Below are 13,323 nucleotides of genomic sequence, written 5' to 3' on the forward strand. Positions count from 1 at the left end.
GAAACTGCTTAATACTGAGAAATGTGTCTTTTTTTCTAAATATAAACTTTATTTAATTACTTGTATTTTGTAGATGTATGGGGTTATGTGTCGTTTTTTCCATGAATTGCATTTCATGACTGCTCCAGCTCGTCTACAGTGTGCGGCCGCCATGCGGTGTAACGGACTGTGCCGTAACAATATAGAGAGACAGAATACAGCATGAATCATGAGCTATGGAGTCAACCATTTAGTTTTGAGACAGGCAGATAACATATAGTGCTCCTATGGTTTCCTATAGCCATTTGTCACACAGAAATGGAGCTGTATGTTGGAGAGTTGGTGAAAGCCGTGATCCAGACAAATGAGTTTTTAGACTGTGAGACGAGACGCCGAGCGGCGATGAACAGAATTATGGTGAAATTACATGGTGATAAGGCTGAATTAAGAGTGTATTAACCCTTAATTCACATTAATTTTAGTATTTGGACATATTCAATATATTTTAATTGTTTGTATTCACCTTTAAAAAAATGTTAACTTTTCACCATACTAGTACACATTAATGCATCATCAACATACAGACTAATATATCATTTTTAACTTTCAAAACTTTTTGATAAAAAAAAAAATTACAATCTATTACAGCCACGGGTGTGATATTTCATTTGCAGTATCAAAATGTAACATTTAGCTTAACCAGAGCAATGAACTCTTTTCCTAAGCGTTTGGGTAAATTAAATATATCAAATTTTATTACATGTTTTTGTAAGAGAACCTTGACATAATTTTGACATATGTAGCTGTTGGCCGAATCAACCAGTTTTCAACTATTTTTTATCCAAAATCTTTACTTTTCCTTTTATTTACAGGGTATTTAAAAGTTATGTCATTTAACTGTATATAGCTTATATATCTTTATTAGAGGCTTTATCTTTAACCACAATGTTGAAGGAACGTATACACAAAAATGGGAACATAACATCAGTCTTATTATTATTAGTGCTTTCCCAGCTACCATCTGCTATATAAGAAAAACTTCACAACATATCAAAGCACAGCATATCAAGCATGTTGCCCCAGCCTTACTGTAAGTCTGCCAGATCCACATATACAGCACTCTGATCAACACTGGTCAACACTACAAATAGCTTACAAATCACATATATTCACAGCTTTCCCTACTACTCATTTAAATTTGATGTTCGTAATTATATATACTGTACCTAGACAAATGCTACATGTTTTTATTTTATTTTATTGAGTCTGATATTTTATGCTTTGTTATTATGTTGTATGTGAAACAAAACAGGAATATACCTTGTGGCTTTAAGATTCGCAAATGTGTTTATGTGCGTGTGAGTTTTTAAACGGCCTGCTATTCCTGAGACTGAGCTAAGTATACTGTGTGTTGGCCTACAGGCTCGGCCGTGACGTGGCTCTGTGCGTGAGAGGCTTTTTATGGCCATATAGGAGGAGCAGGAGGTCTGGAGGAGCAGCAGATGAAAGCTGCACCGGCGTTAATATTGGGAAAACAGATAGCAAATGTCATGCGATCTTGGTTCATGTTTTCAACAGTTATTCTCTGAGATGTGAGAACGGGTGTGTGCACACGGCGACTGAAAATAATATGTGTTTATACGCTTTAGCGCTCTGGAATACCCAGCAGGCTTGTTAAATCTGATATTTAGTATTTGCCACATAGTTTAAGAAATCAGTTGTGTTTTTGGGTGCACCGAAGGAGAGAGTAGGCTAGTGTCTGCTCTTTTATAGTTAAAGGGATATGCCACTCCCACTCACTTTACATTATTTTACAATGGAGATACCTTGAGAAAAGCAAGTTGAACAGTAATGACGCAGTCCATTATTACACCATTTGATTTTTTCTACTCTGAAAGCCAAACCATTAGCTTCCCTGCAGCTATTCTGTAAACTAGCAAATATTCCTGAAAATAAGTCCCATGGTTCACTCAGTTACTAGATAAACAATGGACTTAATTGTAATGAATAAAATCCAAAATAAAGCTGTGTGTATTCCCAATGAAACTGTAAGACAACAACACAAGATACACTCTGCTACTCTAGTCTCTACCTGGATTCAGAGACCAAACAACACTTTTTCATCAGCAAGTAATTTGTATATTTGATGACTTTTCAGTTTTGCCCGATTTCTGTATGATTCACCTCTTCAATTTGTCATTTGCCACAATCAAGAATCTAATGTATGTAGCCTTATTCAAATATTAGCTGATTTGTGGTTGTGTTAGCTAGCCTGCTGCATAGAGGCTATATGCTAACCAGGCTAGGCTATCTGACTGTATATATAGTTAACTATATTCTGCCACTCCTGTTCAATTTGATTTTGTTTTTTTTTTACATTTTTAGATTTTAATGTAAAATAATATAAATGAATGATTGACACCCACCCCCCACCCCCCTCCAAAAAAGTTTTAAATGCTTAATTTGTTGTTTCAAAGAGTTTTTACTTCATTTACTGGTATTCTCTTACTGGTTACCTCCACCTTTGGTGTTTCACCACACCCAGAGTGAGGGTTTAGCTCTTTTCATCCCTCTCTATCTAGGGCATCTCCTGTTTTAACCTTTTTAACACAACCCTAGCACACCTGATTGCAATTCACTTGACTCCTAGATCTATTCAATATCTGCATCACAAGGTTGGCCTGAAGTATCTGTCGCTCTGAGCCAGCTGCCCAGGAGGCATATCGGTCTATTAAGGGCACTGTGTGTCAGGATGGCAGAGGGCGACTCCAGTATTTATAGCTTTGAGTCATAAGCTGGAGAGGTGTAAGTTTATCTCTCCATCAGCATGCTTGTTCAGTTAAGAGTGTCTACAACCGGCAGGGAAACTGTCAGGTGTCCAAAATTAGTTAAATGCCATAATTACATGTCGTACCCACTTAAACTGTGGCATGTGAGTATATAAGTGTATATAAGTGCAGTATATAAGTGGCAATTAGATGTAGTTATATTTTGGCCATTGAATCCATCGTTAGTTTTTATTAGGTTTAGTCAACAAATGTGTCAGTGTAGTTTTTATTAGGTTTAGTCAACAAATGTGTCAGTGTGTCTGTGTCAGAATGGGACCGTACTGTGTGTGAAATCAGGATTTTGAGAGTGATATGGTGAAAGATGATACGGTGAAACATGGAGCATATGTGTTTCTGCTTTCTCTTTAAATGGAAGAACTTTAGGAAATACAACTTTATGTACAACAGCAGCTTCTTCTTCTTGAATGTTCATGTAAATTTAAATCTTCATGTCAAAACATTTCTTGAAGAAAAATTAAAAAATACTTTCATCTAATCATTGTTATTTGAAATTCATGGTGAAAAAATAGAAGGTAACTTAAAGGATAAGGCTGGTGTTTTTTAATGCATTGCTTACCGTCAACAAATCCTATGAAAATAACAAAATCAACAATAATTTTGTTTTGCCAACAAGTCTCGTCCATGTAGCCGGTGCCCAATGAAGCCATGTCCCAGCAGCCATAGAACTCCATTGTATTAAAAAAACTATTAAAAACACGTCAGAGAGCCATGCTGCTGCTCTGGGCAACATATTTCATTGTCGCGATGCACCGGGCCGGCCGACTTTTTCCTCAAACAACTTAATAAGCCGACTGTAAACACGTTTGCCATCTCAGGAAAGTTGTTCCGTAGCACCGAAAATAGTCCCTGGCGCAATGAAGAATTTGTTCCCATTTGAATTTGATTTGGTAATAACTACAACAGCCTGACTTTTCGTGATATGAAACTATGTCTTTGTGAGCTGTATTTTTTAAGGTTTTTAACTTACAATTGGAGCCAATGACTTCCGGGCTGACGGCTAAAAATGGAAAGTGGGAAGTCAGAAAGTAACGGGAGAAGAGCAAAAGCATTGTTGATTTTGTTATTTTCATAGGATTTGTTGACGGTAAGCAATGCATTAAAAAACACCGACCTTATCCTTTAAGGTGCTGGTTTGCAGACTGGATAGTCTGATGGATATATTGTGTTTTGGAAGCTTTGTGTCTGTTTGCTGATAAATATTTTTCGTTATTATTTTACACTGACAAAGTTAACACTAATGTTATGCTGTGCAGGTTGTCCTCATTTGTCAGCAGTACTTTTTTATCCCTTTGGTGAGTGGCAGATCATAAACAGTACCGTCTGGTATGTGTTGTTTGTCTTCTGGGACTGGTACAGAGACATTATTGTGATATTATTGGAACTTTGATCTCATGTAGCAGAGGGAAGATGACATTTGGTTTGTTTTGTAAAAGCACTTTTTTCTGTTTTTACAGCTTGTAGGCCATATGGTAGGACTTGAAGAATGAGCAGCCAGTCAGCCAGTCTATGCTGGAATTATGAATTGATTACTTTTCATGTAATTCATGTAATTCAATTAATTCATAGTTTAGCCCCACGTTACACTGTAAACCTTCTAAAACCATCTGACCAAAACACAGCCGTAGGTCTTCAGGAAAGCCGCTACTGGCCATAGGACTCAGAGCTCAACTTTGCTATGCCAGTAATAAATCATGACATGTGGTATGTGGTTAGAAAGTGAAACTGGTATGCCATAAGCAAAGTAATGTGTATGTCAGCAAGCAACTGTGTGTGATAGTCACGATAGGCATGATGTGGGTCTATGGACAAGGAATCAGTGATCAGTTCTCTCTGAATTGCCTTTTGTGTATTCATTTTTTTTCCTCTGATAGTTTAAAGATTTAGATTAATTATTGTAATTTGTCCAAATTTGATTCCAAATTATTTGGGGTGTGAGTTGAAGTTACACAACCAACTTATGAATGAACACAACACTGTAACTGACAGTCTTTAGACAATGACATTTGGAAACATAAATCATCTGAAAACACAAAACAAACGTATAGATCTTCCTCTGAAGCCTTCAGTTTCTACCTTAGGAGTGAGATTTCAGGACCGCATGTCTCCAGCGCTCTAGTTATTAGCTCAGTGTCAGGAACATGAGTGATGGCTATGATATGATGACTTTATGATGTGGCAATGTCATCGTAAGACCATATCACAACTCCTGAAGCCAGTAGGAACACAGACCAGGAGGTGATAATCCTCCATAAGATTCAGTTGCACAAATTCATATTTGTAAATGTCTGAAGAACTTTCCATATTCGCGACGGGGCAACGGTGACCATTGAAGTTGTAACCCCTCTCCACATTTCCAGTACAAGGTTTCAGGGGGGGATCAATGTATACCATGTTCAGAAATACCCATAATGCCAGTGGTTCAGTATCCCAGTCATGTGTGCAGAACATCATGTTTGACAAATCTGCGTCTAGAGCAAGTTGGGATTTCACCACATCTAATCCAATCGGTCTCTCGGCCCTTCGGAGGGGCGGGAGGGGCAGTGGCCGTGTCAGGTGCTTAACATGGATGATGTGATTAATAGTTGAGCAGACTAAGTTTAGACAGCATGTGAGGGCATTCATCAGAAATCAAAAGGACAGGCGAGTCAAACAGGGTCACAGCGGCTGCAGGGTATGTGGTTCTGTGTGGTTCTATTACAGCAGCTTGTGCTGCTGGAAGCTGCTGTCACGTCATGGACAGTATAGAGGCAGAAAAACACACACTTGAGCTGCTCTGGTAACCTCTTGATATTTGAAGCCTGTTCTGTCCAGCTAATTGAAGCATGTACGCATGTCCTTTTCTCTTCTCACTACATAAGACTCAAAACTATGATGAGGCAAATCTCGCACTTGGTGTTGTTTGAACAGCTTCAGAAATTTCTGCAAAAGACAGAAGAGCCAACATTTCTTACTGAAAATCCACCCTAAAACACTGTTGCAAAATAACTTGGTGATATACCTTGCATTTCTGCGCATCATTGATGTTTTAGCTATTTAAAACATCAGCGGTAAAAGTCAGGTTGTGGAAGTCAGAGTCAAAGAGCAAGTCAGAGCAGAGTCAGAGAGCAAGGACTTCTTCCTAGAATCACCATTTTGTTCCGACGTTAAACAATCATACAGGGAGAGATCCATTGTACAAGTGGCAGAGATACTGATTTCTCCACTGGTAGCCCCAATAGACCAGAATGCAATGTAGTAAGGGGCGTGGCTACAATCATAGACACGCCCCAATGTTCACAAACTAGTTGGCTAGCATGCTATATTTATACACCCACCTTTGATTGAAAGCAACAAGTTCAAGGCCCCTTGTCGGGGGGCTGTAGAAAGTCATTATGGGAAACATAGGAAATCACTAACTGAAGTAGACGAGGCAGGCTGAGGGAAAGTGGGTTCACCAAAAACCTAAATTACAATACTTAACTCGTCGAATGCATCACAATTTGCCGATGTCTAACGGTGTCAGAGTATCTGATGGTGGATTTTTCCTTGATGAATCCTAAGCCTTTTCTTGTGTGTTTGTTTACAGTATCGGTGCGGCGGACAGCGCCGATAAGAAGGGACTCTCGGTGGGCGGCCAGCTGCCCGGCGGCGCTGTGCAGGCTGGGCAGCAGCAGCAGAACCAGCAGCTCCTCCTGACCCCCGCCAGCCTCCAGCTCGCTCAGCTCCAGGCGCAGCTCACCCTCCATCGCCTCAAACTGGCCCAGGGCACCGTGGGGGGCAACGCAGCTACTGCTGCCACGGTCCTCAATCAGGTCCTGTCCAATGTGGCCATGTCCCAGCCCCTGTTCAACCAGCTCCGGACTTCGGCCATGGTCGGGAACCCACAGGGCGCCTTCCCCTCAGGCGCCCTGGGTTTCCCCTCTCCAAATTCAGCCCTGGGGACCCTGGTGGGTGGGGGCTTCAACCAGAACCCAGGGAACGTGAGGCTGAACCATTATGGAGGGGGGGGCGCAGTGGGCCAACAGGGAGGAGAGTATGGCAAAAAGGCAGGCTCCGCCTATCCTTCAGATACTGACAGGCGTCTTCAGTACAGCTTCCTCGGAGCGACGTCTGCAGCATCAACCAAAGCTGGGGATGGACAGTACGCATCGATAAACACTCAGGCTAAAAACACGAACAATGTTGGTTTTCAGAGAGATTTCTATGGGCAGGATATGCAGGGGCAACATGGATTTGGTGTCAATGAACAGAACATGAATGCGTTTACAGCTGGCCATAAGGAGCAATGGAAAGGCCCGGCTAACCTGAGTCACACTGGAAAGGTGGATATGGTTTCTAATGCTGCTACTGTGTGGACAGCAGCTGGGCAACCAGTTCGTACCAGAGCGGAGCTGTATAACCCCGAGGAACCGACCTCTGACCCCAAGTTCAATCCCGGCGGTGGGGTCTCCTCTTTTGGTTCAGGAGGCACGCAGGGGTTTGTGGGCTACCAGCCCCTGCAGGGGAGTGAGGAAACCCTGTCAGCAGGCTCCATGACCCTTCAGCCCCACCAGGTCAATGACTACCACGCTGTCACCCCCTCCCACCTGCCACACCAGTGCACCATCTGCGACAAGAAGGTCTACAACCTCAAGGTGGGTCAGCTGACCAGAATGTCTGTACAGGAAGCAAATGCATGTCTCTTCCTGTGGGGAGAAGTTGTTGAACTTTTAAACAAAGTTGTTGTAGAGTAAATACTGGGTCAGTTTAACAGCTGAAACTAAACAAAATCCCACTACAAGAACAGTTAAAGAGTCACGAAACACCAAACCCAAATCTGTGTAAAGTCTATCGAGTACAACGAGTGGTGACATCACTGGGCACCAAAGATCAGCCAATAGCAGATGGCAATTTGAGTAGCATGCTTTTTACCTTTAGATGTCAAGGTTTACATTTGGGTTTGGTGTTTAGTTACTATTTAAAGATTTCTCCATCCAGCCCAAGCCTCAAAAAACAGACCATAAAGAATTGAGCAAGTATCCAAACTAATCCCCAAATAGTTTGTTCTAACATCAATAAAGCATCATGTGGTGGTAATAGAGGTCTTTGTTGTCCTGCCCTGGCTTTGGGTGTGAAAATGTGCATCTCAGACTGAAAACTGATGTTCAGTAACAACACACTGTGACTCCAGGAGCAGACGCTCCCTAATCCAAGTTGTTGTCTCTTTAATTTCTCCCAGCCGTGAGCTTATACAAGGGGTATGTCAGGAAGATCAAGGGAGGACATGCAGTGAGCTCCAAGTGTGTCCAAGCTGACTGAGTCTATGTTTGGACGGTGTGTGTGTGTGTGTGTGTGTCTGTGTATGTGTGTGTGTGTCTGTGTTTGTGTGTGTTTTCAGGACTGGGACCAGCACGTGAAGGGAAAGCTACACCTGCAGAACCGATCGTTGTACGCAAACGAGGGGTGAGTTACGAGTGGCTCTAAAATTCATGGGACAGCGGTTTAAAGTGCGTTGTGATCGCAAAATTTGCTCTTCCAGGATGATCTTGCTTGAACGACAGCTAAAGATAAATGTAACACACGGCTTTATACTGGTTAATCAGATTTTGCTTTGGTTTTCAGGCAGTTCTCAGTCTGAATTTTTCCTTTTATGATTATCCTTGACCTTGTTTTGATAAGTTTATCCGTCTCTTACCGGCTGCGCTTGAATGTGAATTTGATCCTGTGTTTCAGCGCTGTACCTAATGGCTTTAAATCCAAAGTAAACATCCCTCTTGAGTCTCGGAGGCATTTGATTTTACTTTTCCTTGCTCCGTATACAGCTGTCTTAATGTTTCTATGAATATGAGCTCTGTCACAAGATATGAGTGAGCAGAGGCAGCTAAAATCAGCCTCCTATGGTCGTTGCAGCCCGGCGGTGGTAGCGGCTGGAGCTGTTCACTACGCTGTCAGCGGGCCGTCTGACGGACTGAACGCCGCGGGAAGTAACTCCATGGTCTACTCTGCCGCAAGTCAAGGTAGGGCAGCCCATCCGTCACCTCCGATGTCCCCGTTTGCTGACGATGTTACAATGTTGTTTTTTGATAGCGGGAATATGTGAAACAGAGTGATAGCGGTCAGGGAGTATTTTTAGAGTTGCTAGAGGGTAAGGGGGAACATGTTCTTACAACCTGACACGGCGTATGAAGTTTGAAATGACTCAAGGGCAAGAGCAAGGGAATGAATCCTGAAACTGTGGATCGTGATGCACATAATATGTGCATCACGATCCACAGTTTCAGGATTGTAACAGCTGACTGACTTCTGACTTCCTTTCACAGCAGCTTCTGGGGTGAACAAACAGAAATAGGTGTTGATCCTTCCTCCTTCAAAACAATATTCAGTGTTTAGAAAATGGGGTGAAGAATAACTGTAACATTTGAAGCAGGCACAGCTATCATTTTTAGCTTCCAAGTAGAGCATACTAACCCACTCTTCCACAACACCTTGTGCCATTTTAGAGAAATCCTGAAGCCACAACATTATTATAATTACATCCAATTGATTGCAAATTTAGAAAACACAGTGCAGAGACTGTAAAATAAACCTTCATTTAGTGTACGGATGTTGTATTTGAGGCACCACCTGCACCAAGTTTTCAAACTTTCCCAAAATTTAGTTTTTTTACAAAACATATCTGAAAGGAGATTCAGATCATATATAGAGTAACACCACACTTCTCAACATGTGTGCACAATGTTTTGAGCCCTTCTCTTCTAACTGTGCAGTCAAGCCTTTATTGTGGTATCCAAGTCATAAAGAAACAAAAAGCTAATAAAAATAGACCAACAAACAAATGAAAATAGTTGTTTTGTTGCTTTGTACTCTTATTTAAGTATTGATTGATTGCAACACTTGAAAAGAACATATCAGTGTTTTTCCCCAGAATAAGGCCTCATGATGTTTCCCACATTTTGTCTACTCTCTGTGGCCAATTTTAAACCTGAATTTCTCATTGTTTTCGTAGATGTGTCCTCAGGAGCCAATGCGTCATACTTGCCAGCTGCAGCCATGAAGACTTATCCTGTGTCAGGCGCTGGATTTACCTCGCACCAGCCAGGGTCAAAGGTCAGACAAATGTTTGGCTTTTTGCTCGGGAGGATTAGCGTTTTCCCTGTGGATATAAATCATATTTTTTGACAGGTTATAAAGAACGCTATTGATATTATAAACAGCTGTTTCATCCCAGGACGTAATGTACCTCGCTGCATACAAATGCATGACAGTAAGCTTTTACATGTTTGATTCACATTTGACTCGCATCAATAATATTTTTGGAGGGAATTGGCTGATTTTCATTAGGGCATTTTTAGAGCAGAGTTAGAGCATAGCAAACTACATTTAGACTGATATTCTTTATCTCTAATTAGTGTTACACTGCCGCTCCTCTTTCTACTGTATCTCATCCAGTGCCACCCAGATGCTTATATTACTTGTATAATTAAAGACTTTTGAGCTCAATGGCAGCAAAGAGTGCATTAGGTGCCAGTGTTGTTTTGTCAGAGCATAATGAATGGACCCAGATCCCCCTGTTGACAGCTGCTGGGGCCCAACACCAGGCTTTGTCTGTGCTTGACAACTCTTTTCCATTGAACCGGATAGCCTGGCAAACTGTGCCATTAAATGCTGGCTTGAAAACATGTGTGTTGAGTTTTGACCAACCCCTGGACACTCATTGAGTGGTATAATGGGGATATATAGGAAAATTGCTACTGTATGGATGGGACTGTATGGATGGGAGGATGTTGTGTAGCAGTGTGAAGTTGCGGAATTATTTTAGGAATTGGTCACAGTTTGTGTGTGTGTGTGTGTGTGTGTATTAGTATACAAGTTGGTGTTTTTGGGGTGCTGTTTTTTTACTACTTTATCAGCCTTTTTATTGATAATTACATTCATTGCCTTATCAATTCATTGATTCATCCAGTCAGTGAGCCTTTACTTAGGCGGGGGAACACAGTGAGAGCAAGCTTGCATTTTCAGATGCATCCTGCTAAGGGCAAACAGACAGGGCAATATTGAATATATATTGCCTTTATCATGGGGTCAGAAGCTTGCCTTTATCATGGGGTCAGAAGCTCAATTAACCATTAATTATTAAGCTGTTTATCATTTTATTTATTGTGATGATTGCCTGTAAACCTCCATCACTAGAGCTGACAGGAGAAAACATAAAGTAAACCACAAGTTACATATAGACAGTGGTAAGCTTTGTTTCACATATCATATATCCTCCTATATTGTTGCTGCTAGTTGTCTTGTTTATTTAATAGCTAGGCCCCGCAATCTGCAAAGACACTTAGACTTAACTCTATGATGACAGTGCCGCTTACCGAGATCTTCCATTACAGGAATGTGTGTGTGGGGGGGGGGATCCCAGCAATGAAGCGAAGGTAAATGCTAATCGCACCGCTTCGTCTTTGGCTACAATTAATTTAGAGTATTCCTAAGGGCATATCTGTCACTTCTTGTTGCCCTCCCCGACAGTTCGCCTGTCCAAATTGTTGGCCCTCGACTGGGGTTGAAAAATAGCAGCTGTTGACGGGCGTCTGTCACGGAGGCGGGTCCTCAGAGCGCCACAGACCTGATGATGAGCGAGGGGAGAAAGGCGCCCAAAACGAGCCCTGGCAAACCAGAGGAAAGCCCACACTGGTGTCCTGCAAGCAGCTTTCAACAGCCAGCATTAACACACATGCACACATACATGCACGTACACAGACACACACACACACACACACACACACACTAGGATAAACTGCTTGACAAGCACCAACTGGCCCTTGTCTGGACACACGGTCATCTCACTCCAAGCTGAGTGTGACCAGCTCAGCGACCCAGAGAGGGTGACAACATGGCAGTGTGTGCCTGTGTGTGTGTGTGTGTGTGTGTGTGTGCGTGTGTGTGCGTGTGTGTGCGTGTGTGTGCGTGCATCTTACCATGCTGTCTGGCTTTAGCTGTACTCAGCAAGGTGTAGAGTGTCGCCTTCACAGCTTGCCCCCGCAGCTCATTCTGTTAATCTGGAGAAATGATCAAGGGATGTCCTGGCACCCATTTTGCTGAATTCTTATTTAGGCGGTGCAGCAGTTTTGAAGACTATTTTGAGGCCGTCCGTCTGATAACACCGTGCCAGTGGACGTGATTCACTTTGCATGTGGAGCAAAGCTTTTCATCGACCTTTGTGGACCAAGCCCCTCGGCTGTGGGACGGCCCGCCTGAGGAGCTTATGCTGATTCACCGCTTAAAATGGGTCATTTTTATGTCTTTCGTGTAGTTTGTTTTTTGGTTACTTATTTTATTCCTGCTGTATTTACACATTGTTTTTAATTATTTTTTAATTCATGTGTGACTCTTTTGATATTTACTGTTTTGTTTATTATTGTTTTTTCTGTAAAGCACTTTGTGCTGTTCAGATACAGTTTATCATTGTTATCATTAACTAATCAATGAATCATTCAAACTTTATTTATATAGTTCCTTTTTTCGTACATAATGATGCATTTCACAGAGAGTAATTGCAATTCAATTCACAAATAACAGGGTAACACTTTACAATAAGGGTCACTAAGTTAAGGGTTAGTTAATGCTTAATAAGCATGAACTAACCCTTAATTAACAGTTAACTAATGTGTAATTTACTAATGGTGTTCATGTTAACTAAGGTATTAATTTATACATTATTTAATAGTTTAAAAAGATGACTATTAAATAATTAAATTAATACCTTAGTTAACATGAACATCAATAGTAAATGATTACCAGACACATTAGTTAACTGTTAATTAACTTAGTGACCCTTATTGTAAAGTGTTACCAATAACAGTTATTAAATAACAATTATTTAGGTAATACGGATAAAATAAAAAGAAAAGGAAAGGAAAGAAAAGAATAAAGATCAAGATCAAAGAGAAAAGGGATGCACCTAGGTGAAAGTAAGACAAAAGTAAGTCTCAAGCTTTTGTTTAAAAATGGCACCTGATGTAGCAGCACTGAGATCAAAGGGAGTCTGGGGTGTTAGACTGCACCCCCACACTGTAAAAACACTCACATTTCCTCCCTTCAACATCACCACAAGTGACTCTACTTTTATTGAGTCAGCCATTTGTTCATTTCGTCTCCGCCGGGGGAATCCATTTAACAGGAGGTTGAGACTCATGTGGAACTCCTGCAGTATCGATGCTTGATAATGTACAAATGCTTTCAACATGACAGTGGGAGACATTTTATAGGCTGTGCTACATGGGCTAATGTTAGCCGCTATAAACACACACCTGTCTGAGCACGACAGGTGGGGCTTTTACTGTTTGTGAGCAAAATGCTAAGTGAACAGAGAGAACAAACACACATACACACACACACACATATACGCACATGGGTATACACATACTGTATATACACAAGTAAACTGCAGTAAAATAAGATAAAACCTTAAATTGAAACTTAACACACTAAATAAACAAATTGTTAAAGTATAACAAAACATACTTCTCTAGATTGACTGATT

The 13,323-nt window shown here is 41.3% G+C and overlaps 1 protein-coding gene across 1 annotated transcript in view; it reads left to right on the top strand.

Moving 5' to 3' along the window:
* rbm20 (RNA binding motif protein 20) overlaps window positions 1-13,323 on the top strand; it is a 62,066-nt gene that overhangs the window by 35,366 nt on the left and 13,377 nt on the right. Inside the window, exons 3-6 of the mRNA XM_071525068.1 lie at window positions 6,394-7,441; window positions 8,185-8,249; window positions 8,697-8,803; window positions 9,793-9,893. Coding sequence (XP_071381169.1) covers window positions 6,394-7,441; window positions 8,185-8,249; window positions 8,697-8,803; window positions 9,793-9,893 — 1,321 coding nt within the window. The remainder of the gene's footprint in view (window positions 1-6,393; window positions 7,442-8,184; window positions 8,250-8,696; window positions 8,804-9,792; window positions 9,894-13,323) is intronic.

Source organism: Centroberyx affinis, unplaced genomic scaffold (assembly GCF_046629955.1).
Source record: "Centroberyx affinis isolate AG114_WGS23_722 - 3 ecotype Tasmania unplaced genomic scaffold, CSIRO-AGI_Caff_v1 ptg001260l_1, whole genome shotgun sequence".
NCBI lineage: Eukaryota > Metazoa > Chordata > Actinopteri > Beryciformes > Berycidae > Centroberyx > Centroberyx affinis.